The sequence below is a fragment of the Triturus cristatus genome, chromosome 3_2 (genome assembly GCF_964204655.1).
Source record: "Triturus cristatus chromosome 3_2, aTriCri1.1, whole genome shotgun sequence".
NCBI lineage: Eukaryota > Metazoa > Chordata > Amphibia > Caudata > Salamandridae > Triturus > Triturus cristatus.
In genome coordinates this window covers 452,580,568-452,597,858 of record NC_140584.1, presented here as the reverse complement: position 1 = coordinate 452,597,858, position 17,291 = coordinate 452,580,568, and the positions used below count along the sequence as shown (strand labels likewise).

At 41.0% G+C, this 17,291-nt stretch overlaps 1 protein-coding gene across 2 annotated transcripts in view; it reads right to left on the bottom strand.

The window, feature by feature from the left end:
- The window catches only part of USH1C (USH1 protein network component harmonin), a 739,024-nt gene that overhangs the window by 255,720 nt on the left and 466,013 nt on the right, over positions 1 to 17,291 (bottom strand). The window contains exon 15 of one of the 2 annotated variants that reach the window (XM_085648065.1): positions 8,272 to 8,348. The exons of the other annotated variant lie outside the window; for it this stretch is intronic. Coding sequence (XP_085504191.1) covers positions 8,272 to 8,348 — 77 coding nt within the window. The remainder of the gene's footprint in view (positions 1 to 8,271; positions 8,349 to 17,291) is intronic. 2 annotated transcript variants of the gene reach the window in all.

Sequence of the window (17,291 nt, the reverse complement as noted above, 5' to 3'; positions counted from 1 at the left end):
AAGCTCTTTAAATCATCTAGATTTCTTAGAATTCTTTATTTTGTGTCTAACTTTCTTGTACTTTTCATGAAAATTATTTGTTTGAACAAAGGTTGCTTTACATTCTCATGCATTCAGTCTGTCCCTTCAATGTTTATTTGAATACTTCCATTCCACCATTCGCCATTATGTTGTTCCCACGAAAAATATACTTTTTTCGACACACAAATAAGGCCACAAATTCACTTTCACTTTTCATGTATGAACTTTGTGTCGACTGTGCCCAGTGGTGGACATCATTCCCACTCTCAATGATAGTGCTAGACAGCGCGCTGATGGACTGGGGAGAAGCAAAGCACATTGCAATATATTTCTTCTAATTCATGTTCAACCCAAGGGGGGCATCTTGCTCCATATTTCCTGGCTCTTACAATCATCAGACACGCTGGCAAAACAGACATGGTGGACAGGGAGCAGTCAAAAATGGAGTAGTTCATCACTAGTGATTATTGAGCTGCAGCTCGATGATCACTGTGTAACTGTATTGAATAACTTAACTATAGGGCCACAGAGGAAACACACTTTGTGATATATTTATGCTAGTGTTCATTTGGGCAATAGTGGCATAACATTACAAATTTGACTTCATCTGACTTACATGAAAGGTGCGAAATTGAACAGGGTAGTGTTTTCACTTTTATTGAAAATTAATTTTTTGGCAAGCTTGGTGATGTTGATTTAAAGTGCAGTACTTCTTGAAAGCAAGGAGTTATTGTCCTGAGATCTTATCTTTCGTTCACCTTGAATCGTGGTGAGAATGATTAAGTTTAAAGCACAAAAAAGCGTTGCTAAAGCATAAATATTACACTTGATTTGCAAATTACATGCAGAAAAGTGCTAGTAAAAGCTACTTGCTACATGAGTATTACAGCAGTACACAAAAAAATATCATTTGACTGAACATGATAAATGTGTAGGAATAGCATTACTTGCATTTTAAGCATTTTAGGAGGGAGTAATACCAACACACCATCGTACAATCATTGGATAAAGATCAGGGCTGGACTGGGAACACAAACCAGCCTTGGCAATTAAGTTGGACCGGCGGGGAGGGGGAGGGGCATAGGGGACTACACTGCTTCTGCTTTTCTTACAGGGGGCCGATTTTGCAGCGCTGCTGCAAAACCGGTCCCCAGTCACGAAAACGGCCCCCACTGGTCTGAAACCAACCTCCACCCTCCTGCCCACTGAGAAAACGCCCGACAACCGCTACTCCCAGATCGGCCCTGATTACAATATATAGAAAGATAGCAGCTATTGACATAATACAGAATTTTTGAATAAATGGCATGCAAAGACATGTTGTAAAGTAAGTAACTGAGTTGAGATATGTAAATGGTAAAAGGATATGTACTGTCTAACACAGCAACCCACGGTTATGCACTAGAAAAACAACTTGTTACAAAACATCTTATTCTTTCTAAGTTCTTCTTTGTAGCATTATTAAGTTGATGATAAAGCAACACTACAAAAACAAAAGAGCAATACTAATCCTAAATAAATTACTTTGTGAAAAATGTACATAATATATGGACTGTGCCTGCAGTGATAGGCACTATTTGTTTTGAAATTAAGCACTAAACATTTAAGCATTTTCATATGCACACTTAGAGAATTACTTGCTTGTTGGTTTTTAAAAATCTTCTAGTGATTCTTAGATTGCATTATACTTTTTTCAAAAATTCATAGCAAGTTACATATACAATAATTGATTGAGAACACTCATATTGATGCTTTGAAGTAGGACATAAAATGCTAAAAGTTTTCCCCCAAAGTGTTACAAAAGGCCAAAATATATTTGTTTTGTGCAGTCAGAAACACATTATAACAGTAACAAAAGTGATTACATAAATAAATGGTAAAATGGAGAATTGACAAATAAATGTAAAAAGTTTTGAAGCATATTAATGGGATTTATAAATGAAGAAAACATAAATTGAGGACAGACAAGCACTGTAAACAAACAAAATGGGATCAGCAGTATGAAATATAGCTAACCACTTTTTTAGAGCTATCACTCCACCTTCTCATAACCAATGTAAGTGTAAAGTGTCATTTTTCTTTAAGTGACATGTACTGAATTAAAAAGTAAAATAATTAACAAAGCAAGAAAGTATTTTGTTTTAATTTTCGAACATCGGGTCGAACATACAAGGAATAGAAAAAACATCTGGGGTCATATTACATAAGGTGTCCTGGGGTGCAACAGAAGAGTGCACCAACTTTCTGCACCCCCAGGGACTTTATTATTACAGAAGGGCCAGCAGACGCTTGTGTGGCACCTTCTGTAATACAGATAGAGCCAGAGCACATGCACCACTGGAGCTATCCTAAAAGGTCTCTCGATCTTCTGCATGGGGCATTACCCCATGCAGATGAGGGGCTCGCTTTGCTTCTGTGCCCACACCGTATAATGGATGCCGGCGCAGAGGCCATCGGGAGGTGCACAGTGAGTGTGCCCACCTAGGGCACCCCTTTGGATTGGATAAAAGAGATTCTATGGACCCACAGACATCCCCCTGGATGTGGGTGCAGTTACCTACGCATCTGCATGGAGGGAATATCTGTTCCACTTCAAAGTGTAGGCCGGGTTCTGCCTGCACTGAAAAAGGTGGATGTCTGCTTCAATCAGCCAGTCTGTCTTTCACGTATGTGCTGCCCACAGCACAATCTTGTGAAAGCCCTTAAAGCAGCGCTTTATCAGTCTTGCTTTATCTCTGGCACAGTACTTGGTTTGAATTTATAGGCCTTAAGAAAAACCTATGAGAGCCAGACCTGTAATAATAAAAAAGACATCTTCTTGCTGAGCGAATTCTGCTATATGGTGGGTGAAGCGACACCTTGTACTGTACATACTTGACTGCACTTTATTACATCATGCTCCTATTTTATATGAGTTACAAGTTGTCACCCGGACAGTGTTTTCATGAAGTTGCTGTTTTGCACATAATGTTCCTCTTTTTCATAGTATATACTTGACTGCACGTTACTATATTATGCTGCTATTTGTTAAGGGCTACAAGCTCTTATCTGGACAGTGTTTTTATGAAGTTGTAGTTTTGCTCACTATGTCCTTCTTTTTTATAATATATGTATTTTTATTGTTGCTATTTGGCACGCACTACAAGCCCCTATTTTTCTACTGCTTTCACGTTGTCATTGCTTCTCATATTGTGTATTTTTATAAGTGTATGTATATTTGCTGGTATTTTGACCTGTGCTTTTATGGATAGTTCATATCTGAATAAAGATCTATTGAATTGAATTGAATAAACGCATTTAGAAACAATATGAAGCATTTATAGAAATACCGAGAATTTGCAGCAGTGATAATGCTAGATACCTTTCTACGGTAAGAATGCTGTGAGTGGGTATTGGTGTACCAGGCAGAAATGCAAATGATCTACAAGCAACAGTATAATGAAGTCAACAGCCAGGCATTCATTATTAAGAGACAAACAAGATAGATAATGCAAACACACAGCAAATAAGAACATTTAACAGCTGACAGAAGCACAAAAAAGGTTCATTTTACCCCATGACAGAAACTTTATCATCATCCCCAAAGCACACAGCTGCTAACTGTGCAAACTGGCCTAATACACCTGTGAATCCGGCCCAAAGCCTCTAGTTACGGACCTTTACAAAATAAAGTGAGCAGAGGCGAAAAATAGCATAAACAGGCAAGGTTTCTGAAGCACTTTGTAACGAAAAGGACAACAGCAGTGCTGGTAACCAAAGGCCATTAGAACAAGGCAAGCTTTAGACATTGTTTATATAGAGAAACTGAGGGTGAATATCACTGACACACAGAAAATGTGAATACGAAAATGACCAATATTAGGGAGATGCTGAAATTCGAGTTATTATTTACAGACTTAAAAAGCACACCATTTCATGATGAAAAATGTGAACCCGTATAAAATTAAACATGCAATGTAAAAAATAGCATAAAATCAGAACATGCCAAAACCACGCTAGAGTATTCCATCTATACTGGGAGGTGCCTGACCCTCACAAAAATAAAACAAGCATTGGAAAAGCCAATAGATTTCGCCTATCTTCTGGCTCTGTTCACACTCAGGCAGATATTCAGTGCGCACGCTCGGGCAGTACACGCTTACTGACACACAGCCGGTGTGTGCATGTCTTATAGAAACACAGTATGCACAGGGCTAGAGAGGTGTTAACTTTTAACTCACAAACACAATCGTAGCTAATGTTCATGTCAAGTAAACCATAGTGTTCATGGGGTTTAACAAAGTTTAGGAAAAGCTAAAGTTGGGATATTCATACTTTGGCACTTTTAGATATCTTTAAAACAAAATACATTAACAAAGCCTGTAGCCAAGATCTAAAGCACTTTATCTACCATTGATAAGGGGCCTCGCAGTTCTCTTGATCCCCCGATTCATCTTACACACCCGATCACATAATGCTGAACTAAAAAAAAGACTAATGCTTTTTCAGAAGGCAGATGAGAATCTTCATTTCAGAGAAACCACGAGGTTTAAGGCCTTAAACACATTAGAGACGTTTCTTATCATGGCTTGCTGCAAGAAAAGGAAGTCTGCAGATTATCTAATGAGCCACTGATATTCCAGAACGCAGCCTAAACTGGGGAATGACTGAGACTGATGTTTATGTCACAATCTAACAGAAGCAGCGCTGGCATCTACATGGCAGGTTAAGCCCATGTGATCTTAGAAAAGCAAACTTTAATTAGGATGCAAACTTGGTGCAATCCATTCCCACGCCAATGGAAGAGCGAAACAAAATCCATGAGCAGAGGAGCAAATTCAAAAGGAGACAAAAGGGTTCCCTCCTAGACTTAAACCCTGTTCTCCAGCTTCAAGGTCGGCCACTAAGAACGCTGACGTCAATAACAGAGCAAAAGTATAGCGAATAAAACCCTGGAAACAAACTTGCCCGTAGGCAAGCAAAATAGGTCCTGAGAATGCTTTCCTGTCAAGTGGCACTTTGACAGTGTAAACATGCAATAAATGAAAGCTACCAAGTTTAGGTCTTATCTTAAGAACCTCTCAGTCAGGAACTGGATACTTTAAGGCTCCTAGGCACTTCTGCAGAGCATTTTCGTTCAGCTGCCCTGCTAACCTTCATAAACAGAAACCCACATGTGAAGCGCTCATGACACTCTGGTGTGCACTTGTGAATATCTGTTTCCGACTGGAAACGCAAAGCTTAGAAAATAATTTCCAGCTGGAACAGAAGTTGGTGGTGGATAGATAGGACATTGCTTCTAAACAAGGGACTAGAGTGATGCCAAATTGCTGTATTAATAATACAAGCAAATGCAAATCCATTTTAAAGTAAATCAAAACAAAGCGATATGGCACGGCCAGTGCTGACAATGTCATAGAGCTTTGGGGCATATTAACAAGGGCTGGCGATAAATATCGCAAAGCGCGCTTAGCGCTTGCATATTTTTCGCCGGCTGTCTCTGGAATTTATCGCCCGGCTTGCACGTTATTAACAACGCGCATCGCCGAGGCGATAAAAATTCCAGAGATAGTTGGGATATCGCCGTTTTCCATGGTGGAAAACTGCGATATCCTAGATGATAGGGCCTGTGGTCTTAGCCACAAAATCCACCCCCATGTTAAGTATGCCTTAGTCAGGAATTTAACAGACGTTAAATTCCTGCGTTAAGGCATACTTAACGCGATTTTAGAAATCGCTACCCTCCCTTGTTAATATTGCGAAGCTGCCTTCGCGATATTTTCCCAAGGGAGTCTTGTCAGGCACGCCTCCTTTGCATCTCATTAGCGATGCGATCGGAGGCGTGCTGCAAACGGGCGCTAAGTCATCAAGACACGCGATAGCGTGTCTTTGCTGATAAGGCGATGAAATTATTGCCGCTTTTCGCCCGAAAACGGACGCAAAAGCGGAGATAATTTCATATCGCCGCCTTGTTAATATGCCCCTTTGTTTGATATACTTTAAGCAATGTTGCATAGCAGCAAGCACTGCTGTGCAATAGGACTTCAAACAGTGTGGGGAGTGGATGGTTGGGTTGGTAGTGGCAACAACAAGAGGGAGGAGGGTGGTAAACAAATAATGTCGTGCAGGAGGTGGCAGTGTAGGTTTAACTGAACGGAGGCGGGTGGGATTGTTTTAGGAAGAATGGGCAGCGTGAGGAGGGGGGTTTAAAAAGATCAGATGGCATGAGGGGGAGCGTTGGGTTGGAGGTTAGCACCATGGGAGGGCAGAGCTGCTTACAGATCGGATTCCACCCCATGCAGTGCAGTGGTTGATGTCCCGCAGCCTGTCCCTGAGACAGAGCAGGGCAAGGTGGTGGATGTGCAGCAACCTCTCCTTGCAAAGGACCACTGTTTACTGGATGCCTGACAGCAGCCGATGAAAATGGCCAGGCTGTGTACATCTAGCCATGGTGGAGGGGGTAGACCCACCCTCTATCCACTGACACGCCGTGACATGCTGCCCAGAACTGTCTCAGCACCGTAAATCAACAAGTTTTAGGGGGATGTACTGGTCTTGCCATAAGCAGCACGAAGAAGCAGGAGGAGAGCATGGAGAGTGCATTCAAAAACTGAAACACATCGATTTGGTGCAGGAAATATGCAGTGTGGGAAGAAAGTACTTTTTTTAAAAAAAAGTATTCCAAAACAATAATTAAATTGCGTAAGAAGCACAGCAGTACAAATCACATGTAGCTGCCAAACAGGCTTGCTCACAAAGAAAAAAAATAGGTTGGAAAAAGCAGATGAAAACTTAAAAGGAGGTACTTGGGCCAAGCTCCACTGATAAGAAAAACACATGAAGAACAACGGGAAATAGCATGCTACAACCAACAGAAACAAAGGAAAAGTAAGTGGCAAGCACACAAACAAATGAAAAGTAAGGGCAGGACTTAAGCCCCTTTTAAGATTTATATTTATTACATTACATTTTACAAGCAAAAACCAGAAAACAAAACAACAAATTGACCCATTGTTCCTGGCACTGCAAGGACTATATTTTAGATGAAAGTGCTTAATGTACACAATCATAATAGTCACTTAATATGAAGGGAGCCAATGACTGAAGTGGGCTGAGCCATTTCCACATGCTGTAGGATGAGATGGTCGGGAGCAAAATGTGAATGACAGTTTAATAGACCAATGGATAAAGCCCACTGAACAAAGGCCCTTTTAAGTATGTATGTAACGATTTAGAAAAAACACACAAACCAACTGTAGTCTGGCAAGAGAGCGACAGTTGTCACAAAGAATGGACTTAAAAAAATATATTAGACTGTAAAGAAGGAGCTCTAACCTCCAGGACATAAAAGGGTGAACAACTGTTAAAAAGTCAGACCCTGTTAACGTCTATAAAGCTGAATAACAGCTCAGAATTACAGAATTGTCATCTTTTCAGTGAACTTTCAAATCCTCGCAGTTATATGGACTCTAACTAAAACCAGTCACAGGGAAAGGACAAAAGCCTGGGGAGGGGCACATTACGATGGATGGATTATGCTCCCAGTGATCTGTGAAACGATGAGCGGTAATAGTGAAGACTTCAAAGCGGTCCCATGGTTTTCTCAAGGTATGTCATTATTCCAGCAGCATTCATCCCCACTCTCTTGCTCATTTTCGCAGATGCAAAATTATACTTTTTATGGATGAATCTGAGCATTCCACAATAAAAGCACATTTTTAGATCAAAGCAATGGATGTTACATTGAAATGGATGTTTTAGGGAGTTATCCAGGGTTCTATAACACAGAATTATTGTTGTTGATGAAAAAAAAGAAAATAGCCACTGAAAAAGGCATCAGGAAGTTTCTTAATAAAGAACCAATGTTAAGATTATTGAGAAATCAGAAATCGAACGTTTCTTTTTGCATGGTAATATAGCTAAAATAGGTTCATATGGGTTGCATGTATAGAAACCAATACAAGTCTTTAAACTAATCCATGACACTGCATGCGACGGAGAGAGGGACTTGAAAGGGTCGGGGGGAGGTTGTTGGTATATTTTTCTCTTCTGCTTATATAATTAATTTACTTGATGAGAAAATACCATAGTCACGAGGAAACACCACCTTAATCCTTTACTGTATTCCCTCCAACTTAGTCTTCCAGAAGACAGAGTAGGCTCAATAAAAGGTAAATTTGTAGCCACATGAAAGGTCTATTTGTGACAGTTACAAGAAAGGAAAGGAGGTGTGAATTGGGAAGGAAATGTGCCATGAGAAGTATTGCAAACCTTTCTGTTCTGCTTCATGAGCACGTCATCGAGTTCGTCCTCTCCATGCTGCAAATTCTCCGCTCCCTTTCCATCCACTAAAGGAAAAAGGAAGAAGGAAGTGAAGATAGAAATCATAGCAGAATCCAAAGATTTTGAGAAGAGATACTAAGTGGTAATGTTGATAAAAGAGAGCTTCTAAAGCATGTGCAACGTAGGTTCACAAGGGGTTGATCCATACCAGACTGTCAGGCTATCGCTGTACGATACATTTACGTACATCTAAATGATACACATTACATAGAGGTTACTCTGAAAATCTGGAAAAAAAACAGTTGGAAATTCCTGTTCTAAATGTATCAACTTCATGAAAAGTTAGTATATTTTTAGAAGATATTGAAAAACTATAAGCACATATTACTGTGAAATTGACAGGCTTCAATAAATATTTGTAATATTGCAAGCACTCTGTCAATAATAGTAGAAGTCCCCGTTCGAGAAGGCGAGGGCATTGGGCATGCAGAGAATACTGGCCGTCTACCGTGTTAGTTGAGGTCATTTGCCACTGATGTCCCTGGCCTGTCATACTATGGCTCCGCAAACTGGGTCAAAAACAACCCTTCTGCACTTGAGTCTCAGGGCAGTGAGGGCAAGCAGCCACAGACTTCTCAGGGAGGTAGTGTGGGGGTGCTCAAGCTCAGAGCTTAACACTCAACCTCCAGGCCCAATATAGTTAACGTTCAGCCAAGTGCTTGTAATAAGAAAGTACTTTAATTACACATTTGTAGTATACAGTACAATAGTCATATACTTAATTAGTATCTCTTGGCACTATCATAGACTGATGCTACACTCACCTGACTCCCTCACCCTCCCTTCCCAGAATTCTTCCCAGTACTGGGAAATCCTTGCTTTAAGGGCAGGCAGGAGTAGAGTGAATTTGACTAAGGTGTAATCTCAATCACCCTCAGCTCAAAGGATGCACTCAGTCTGTTTATCTCACCCACCAAAAGTAGAAGAGTCTTACACGTTTTATAGCTGCCTCCTTGTACTCCAGGGTACTCCTATATGCTTGTAGAAAGTCATAAAAAAAATGGGAGGGCTGTGTTGCAGTTTGTTGGGATGGGCACCAACTGAATTCAGCAGTGAGTCCACCTAGCCATCTTCTCACAGTAGCTTTGTTGGTTTTGTGAGGCTGATCTAGGGCTCGGCCACAGCAAATTGGGTGGACATGATCCCAATTGAATCAGGGCAATCCACAGTTTGGTGATCAGCAGTCCTGAAACATCACTATTCAGACCGAACCATAGGGAGGTGCATTACCAGTGGGGCCCTCCACAACAGATAATTGTCGCCCATATTCTGCCCAACTGTGGCCCATATTATGCCCAACTGTTGCACAAATATAGTCCCAAATGGCCTTCAGTAATTCCATCAATTTCAACAGCTGTAGACATGCTAGGGTCTTCAGCAAGTTGTCAGTGCCGGCCTGACTGGATTTGTTTTTGTCATGCAACCGTAGACCCGTCAGCAATCACTCCATCACAATATTGTAGTTCCTGCCAGAAAACGGCCTGAGGGGTCCATAGGCACCTTTGTCTTCCCAGCTCGCTCTCAAGCAGTTGGCCTCATCCTGGGTGTCTGTGGATAGTATGGACCTCACTCTTTCCTGGACAGTCTCTCATCAGGCAGGCCTGCTTCTAGACATTTCAGATCAGGCACACAGCTCATTCATCAGAAAACCCAGGCTTTGGGTAATGTTCCCTCACATGTGGGAGACTCTTTGTCCTGCAGACACAATACCTGGTTTCACAGCCATCCTCTGTATTCTTTGCAGCACATTCCCTTCTTTGGTCACAAAGAACTTGGAGATGGAATAAAGGAGTGGTTTGGGTACCACTTTTATATATGACTTTCAGACACAGGATGTGCATCCACCATCTTGAACTGTAGAACTGGTTCTTCTTTCAAGTGACCTCCCCAGGCTGGCCTCCCAACAATGCCTCTGTATGAATTGAGATTATACATATTATGGAGCACTGGGCTGTCTCCATCCTGGAGAACCCACAACAGATGTACAGAGAGGTGTGAGGTTGCTGCATTTGGCTGTTATCAGCCAAACTGAAGGCATAATCAGGGAGCTACAAGACTGCTCCACCTACAGACTTCTTCATCTTTCACAACAGAAGATGCAGTCCCACCCCTCAATGTTACCATCCATCAAATGGCAGTCAGTGGTCCGCGAGACTACTCAACAGCTCGTTGCTAACCAAAAAGCCTCATAGACTATCTAAATGAGGCATTTCTCCACTCTTCTCTTTTCAGTTCTGTATTTTGTTTCACCAGCTTCAGGAATGGAAGCAATGCTCTACTTAAATCTGGGAATAGAGTCCAAAATCTCCATCTTCTGTTAGATCTGGCCAAGTGTATCCAAAAAGATCCCACTGGCATCCATACACTGACTCATTCAAATGCAATGCAAGTGTTACTCACACAGCCACACTTAACACGCACTCAGGATGTCAGTGAAAGGGTCTGTGCAAGTGCATAGAAGTGTACATTTACACAGCTTGGTCAGTAGACCTCAATCCAGTGTCCAAGATCAAAAGGACTGGCCACTTTATTGTTACCTTTAACCAGTAGATGATGCCACTATGGACTGATGTTCTTAACCCATGACAGGGACAATACACCACTGTCAATAATTAGGGCAGGCATGGTGTGCCTTCCTGGTCACAGAACAGTTCCAGGACCTTCAATTGTCAAAGACCAGCCTAGGCCTCTGCACACAAACACTTAGACTTGTGTGACACCGGGGCCAGAATAAAAAGTCAGGATACCAGATGTACATGCATGGGAATGCAGCAGGGTATCAAGCAGGGGACATTCTTATCTCAACCAATAGCTTCAGTGGAAGGGCTGGAAGGCATATTATGTGCCGTTTAGGAAGTTGATAAGTCTTTGCAATATGCAAAGTTCCTTAGGTTTTTACTAAAAACAGAGGTTCTATAAGAAATTATGGATTTTTTACAGTAACAATACATTTTAAAAATCCTTGATCTTCATATTGTAGCCTTCGAAGACCCTGACTTCACTAGTTGAGCATTTTTAAGAATGCATATTTCGGTCTTTTTCACACAACAGCTACCTTGACATATTTACATTATTGAGGGCAGTATATAGAATGTTTGAAATTGGTTAGAACCTGGAGCCTTGAAATCTTGTATAAGGAGAACATTTTTGGCTCCACTATGTTGTCACATGCACCTGTTTTAGGAAACAATAGTCAGTTAGCGGATAAAAAACTTGCAGAATCTGGTTCAGACATTTGTTTTTTTACTTTAAGAGTAGTTTACAACTTGAAAAAGCAGAATCCCTGGCAGAAACTCTGGGGTATATATAGAAATAAAGTGGCAAAGCGTGGCTTTAAGACAAAAAGGCTAACACCACGCTCCATCACTTTGGAAATGCAGGGCTGCACCATATTTACAACAATATGGTGCAGCCCTGCGTTTCTCCCTGCGCTGGCGCTAGATTTAGCTACCTAGTGCCAATGCAGGCACCCTTGCAAGATAGTGCAAGGGTGCCTGCGTTGAGGGGAGTGCTTGTTCATGTGCAGGAGTGTGTCCCTTCCTGCACATAAACAATCAGAAATGGCGTTTTGTAACTTCTGGTTGTGCTGCTTAATGCAGCACACCCAGAAGTAGGAAAATGTACGTTTTTTTTTAAATGATTGTTTATGTGCAGGAAGGAAAACCTTCCTGCACATAAACAATCAAAGGTGTTTTGCTGTTTCTATGTGTGCTGCACAACACAGCACACATAGAAACAGCAAAAACGAGGAGAAATTAAACATTTCTCCTTGTTGCGCCAGGGTAAGACCAGGTTTTCCCTGATCTTTATTTTGGCGCTGCCCCATATTTACTCCGCCCTTGTAAATATGGGACAGCGTCAAGATCAATGGGTCTTAAAGTGGAACGCCCACAACAACACCCATTGCCCTCTCCTTTCACGTTAAGTATAGCGTGAAAGCGGGCCTTATTTACAAGCCAGCATTAAGCCACATTAAGTGGCTTAACGCTGCCTTGTAAATGAGGTGACACACATATCGCCACAGTAACTTCCCTAAAAGTGACATTCCTGTGGCGATAGGGGCTTGTAAATACCCCCCAGAGTTTTGTCAGTTTACAGTGAGCACAAAATATGCCCCTCCATGTCTTGATCCACAAAGCCGTGATTTGTGAGTACTACAGACAAGAGACTCCATTTACGTTGGATGAAGAACCAGATGACCTGCGACCTTGATGAAGGAGAAACGCTTTCCTCACAGGAGTCTCGTGGGAATGGACACTACGAGGATGTTGGGTATTCAGCAGAGTATAAAAATCTGTGACGGCTGAAGCTGCACAATGCTGCACGTTTTTTTAAAGCTTTGCAAAACAAGCAAAGTTATATGATAAAATGACACAACTACAACTCCTACTACCATTGCACCCGTGTTAGTCATGGATAGGCAAGTAAAAGGCTTGATTTTACATTTGGAAGGTAAGATATAGGGGCTATTTCATGGAGGTTTCTCTCAGAAAGCATTCTAGATCAGCAAAAAATTATACGGCAACGAGCACTACTTAAAAAAAAGCCTTATGAAAACATATCTTGTAACATTGTGGGATGCCATGAGACCTTTTTGTATGTAGTACAATCATTGGCATTGCATAGGACTATAAAACAAGGAGGAAACAATATGTATCCTAGATTTAACAAGAGATTAATCAACTTGAGAAGGAATCTAGATCAGAGAATAGCATGACTACTTGCAACAAACTTCAAAGTTTACAATATGAATATTAAAAAGTCACTAGTAGTGATGCTAGGAAGTGGATAAATATGTCAAAGTCAGAAACGTTTTTGTGGAAGTAGTAAAGCTGAAGATGCCTGAAAAGCTAAAAGATCCATGCCACATCTAAATGCAACCAAACTGGTCCAGGGAACTATTGTAATGAATAATAAAGCTATTCTTAAAACATCAATACTTTTAAGCAGAATTATACTCACCTGATTAATTCTGTGACAACAGGAACATTTGAGAATATCTAGCTAGTCTTCACCTTCCAAGCTTTTTTGAAAATCATTTTTTGAAGGAGGTCATCACGAAACACAAAATCTGTAGAGGTATGGATTCTTTCCTCTTAGGCAAAGATCTGGGTCCGGATGGTTTCCCAAACATGTTTAATGCCACTAAAATGACTCTTGCCCCTCAACTGCTGCATCTTTTTCCCATTTCCCATTCTCTCTTAATCATTAACGAGAAGAAAAAACCCTCTTGATCCTCCTGCCTGTCAATTCTAAACACAATTTCACAGTGTGAGGAGAGGGGTGGGGCTTCATGCGAGAAGTGTCTGAGAGGCTCTCTGCCTCACTCCCCTCCAACTCTCACTCCCCTCAAAAAACAAACACTTGCAAGGCTGCAGCAGATGTCCTTGTTTTTTTTCTTTAAAACACTTACTGGGCAATAACTTCTCAGAGCATCCACAGACAAGCTGGAGTACCACTCAGTGCACTCAGTGCAGGGGATTCTAGCTTGCCTTTCCTTCGACTGTGTGATATCAGCTTTTCACCAAGTCACCATGTGACGGGAACATATATTGTGTGACAAATTGTGGCACCCTGTGGTGAGGATATTTGTGCATTTATATTTGCTAGATCATTAGCAATGTGCAGAATGAAGTTTCACATGCTATTGCACACGTACACGCTTATATAACACCTTTGGTTTTAAAACGATTTTCATATGCTGTGTAGAAGTGTGTTTTCCTGTCCCTTGTTAACTAGGTCTCAATTTGGGCGTTGAAGCCATGGTTTTGTAAATGGATTTCACTCTTGTCGTTCCTGGCCACATTTCGCTGTTTATTTCTGCTTGAATCTTCCTCGGCTCAGTCACAAAACTGCAACTATTACTTCAAGGTCTTTCCTCTAGCTCGCTGTATCATATTTGTCCATAAAGGTTTGCTGTCTTTCATGTATCTAGTTTGTTCTACCACCTCGAATAGCATTAGCATAGAGGGAGCAGAATCACCATTCATTTAGAGCTATAGTTCTTCAATGCCAAAACAATATGATGTTTAATAAGACTGTGCTCTTATTTCCTGAGATTGTAACATTTGATCATACCACAATGAATCTGCAGTTTTTGTAATTTTATATGTGAAAATAATGTATAAAATCCTTTTATTTTGGGGGTGAGTCAGAAATCTATCATATGCTATGCAGAATGCTGCCCGTTTCTCTCTTGATTTTGCTGCCGGCTTGGGACTTAGAATATTTTTGATTTTGTATTTCTCTCTAATGCCCTATTTGCTGAGAGCCTTTATGGCATTTAACTCTGTATTTTCTTACTTTTGAATTTTGTAACAAAACCTTTAACTGTCACACTGATCTATAACTCAGGTATTGAGTGAGTCCATTTACTGAATTGACTGCTAACTGATATTTCTGATGTGTTGGGGGGTGCCTTCCCTTGGGGACACATGGCCTCATGGAATTGAGGTTTAACATCATCTCTGAGTAATCAAATTGTGGGCCTTCTGTCGAGATAAATCTAAGGGTGTCAAAACTGCAGGTATCCAGAACCCAGAACTGTGAGTTGGCATTTCTGGATCCTCCTAGGTACTCCCCACTATTGCTCTTCAAGTATAAAATATATACAATTTTTGCCACTGGTTTGAGTTTGGTATTGCCTGACACTGCCTCTAGAGAACAAACTGAATTTATGAAAGAGAGAATCTCGAATGATAACAACCAGACTTTTGGCTCCTTCGATCTACAGGGCAATAAAAGTAGGGTGTGGTGGTGAATGTTACTCTAGATGGTGAGAAGGCTATTGGTTGGGTGACATGGCCTTTTCTTCAAGCTGCTCTGCAAAACACACAATATGGAAGTTTCAATTATTAGGGTGGTAATGGTGCTCAATACTCAACCAAACACTAGTATTAGAGTTAACAGTACTTCTTCAAGCTTCATTCAGCTGGCACAGTACACAAGTAAAGGTGCCTATTACCCCCTACTCTTTCCACTAGGGAACTAATGTCAACCCAAATGTATAGAAAAAAGGAGAAGCAATAAAAAAATCAGCCAATGCAGGCAACATTTTTCACTTTGAGGAAGACGTTCAAGCTTTTATCCCGATGGTACTAAGCACTAGTCAGATTATTGCAGTAAATCAATGTCCACCTGTTAGACCTAACATACTTGGAGTGGTATTCCCCCAAACGTTTTGACTTCACTCCTGCCGTTTACTGAATTAGTTTTTGTTGACTTTAGGACTCAGTGCACTTTACCACTGCTAACCAGTGCTAAAGTGCTCATGACGTCTCCCAAAAAGATTGGAAAATTAGGACTACACATAATTGTCACATTTAATTTACTTGTATGTCCCTAGAAAAATGGTACCACATGTACTCAGGATCTTTACACTAAATGCTACTAGTGGGCCTGAGGCTCTCCTTGTGCCACCCACCAAAGTAGCCTTTTAAAACATGTCTCAAGCCAGCTATTGCTACAAAGTCAACCTTTTCCCAGGCGTAAACCTTCCTATTTAATACATATAAGTTACCCCTAGAACAGGCCCTAAATGATCAAATGGCAGGCTGCATTATAATTCAATCGTTGGGACATGTGGGCTTAGGTTTTACATGTCCTAACAATGAAAAACTCACAAAGGTGTTTTTACTACTTTAAGGCATATCTCTCCCATTGACTAACACTTGGTTACCTTATCTCATTTAATAAGTGATAACTTTTGATTGGAAGCAGATATAAAAATGGTTTTTACACTTAAATGTATTGCAATATAAAATCCTCTTTGAAGGTATAGCAAGTCAGTCCCCAAGCAGCGGTAGCAGCAGGGCAGCCATCTGGTGACAGGGCATCCTCCTTCTGTATTGTCTACAGATCTAGGAGTTTACTGAAGAGTGGCTCTGAGGGCCAATATTTATAACTGGTGCCAGCCTTTGAAGTGTGGGGATTCTCTATACTACCCCAACTTCTGGTTCTTAAAATATCTTCCCTTCCCCTGTCAAGATTCCAAGAAGTTGGGGTGACAAAAGACAAGTGTCAGATTTATTTGTGGGTGCTGGAGGTAAGCCCTTAGAAGTGTAAGTGCAGCCCAGCACAGCTCTGCCCCCAACCATTCCAGAAGGTTGGTACATTCTACCAACATCTAGTCTCCTTTTATGTTAATGTCTGGAAGTAATACACAAATACCAACAGTAGAGCCATTTACAGTCATGCAGTCATGTGACCCAGGAATCTGGCAGAAGGCCCGAATGGTAAGAACAAGAAAATGGCAACTTTCTAAAAGTGACATTTTCAGAAATGTGGCTTAAAATCCAACTTCAGCCTTGAAGGGGATTTTAAATTACAATTCATTTGAATGTAAACAGAACATCTCTACCTGCATCCAATCTGAAGTTAGCACGTTATTAAATATAATATGGTAACCCAGTGTTAGCCTATGCGAGAGATAACCTTACAACAGAGAAACATGACTGTATGAGTTTTCCATTGCCAGGACTTGTTACACCCACATGTCCTACTTTTTAAATACCGTGGCTTCCCAAACATGGTTAACACCACTAAAATATCTCTTGCCCCTCAACTGCTACATATTTCTTCCCATTTCTCATTCTGTCTTAATCATTAGAGAGAAGAAAGACCATTTTGATACTCCTGCCTGTCAACCTGAAACAACATTTCACAGCGTGAGGTGAGGGGGTGGGGCTTAATGTGAGACGTGTCTGAGAGGCTCTCTGCCGCACTCCCCACCAACAAAAAAAAATGCTTGCCGAAATTGCATTGGATGTCCTTGTTTAAAAAAATAAATTAAAAAAAACACTTATTGGGCATTAGCTTCTCAGAGCCACCAAAGACAAGCTGGAGTACCACTCAGCGCAGGGGATTCCAACTTGTCTTCCCTTTAACTGTGTGATATCAGCTTTTCACCAAGCCACCATGTGAAGGGAACATATATTTTGGGACAAATG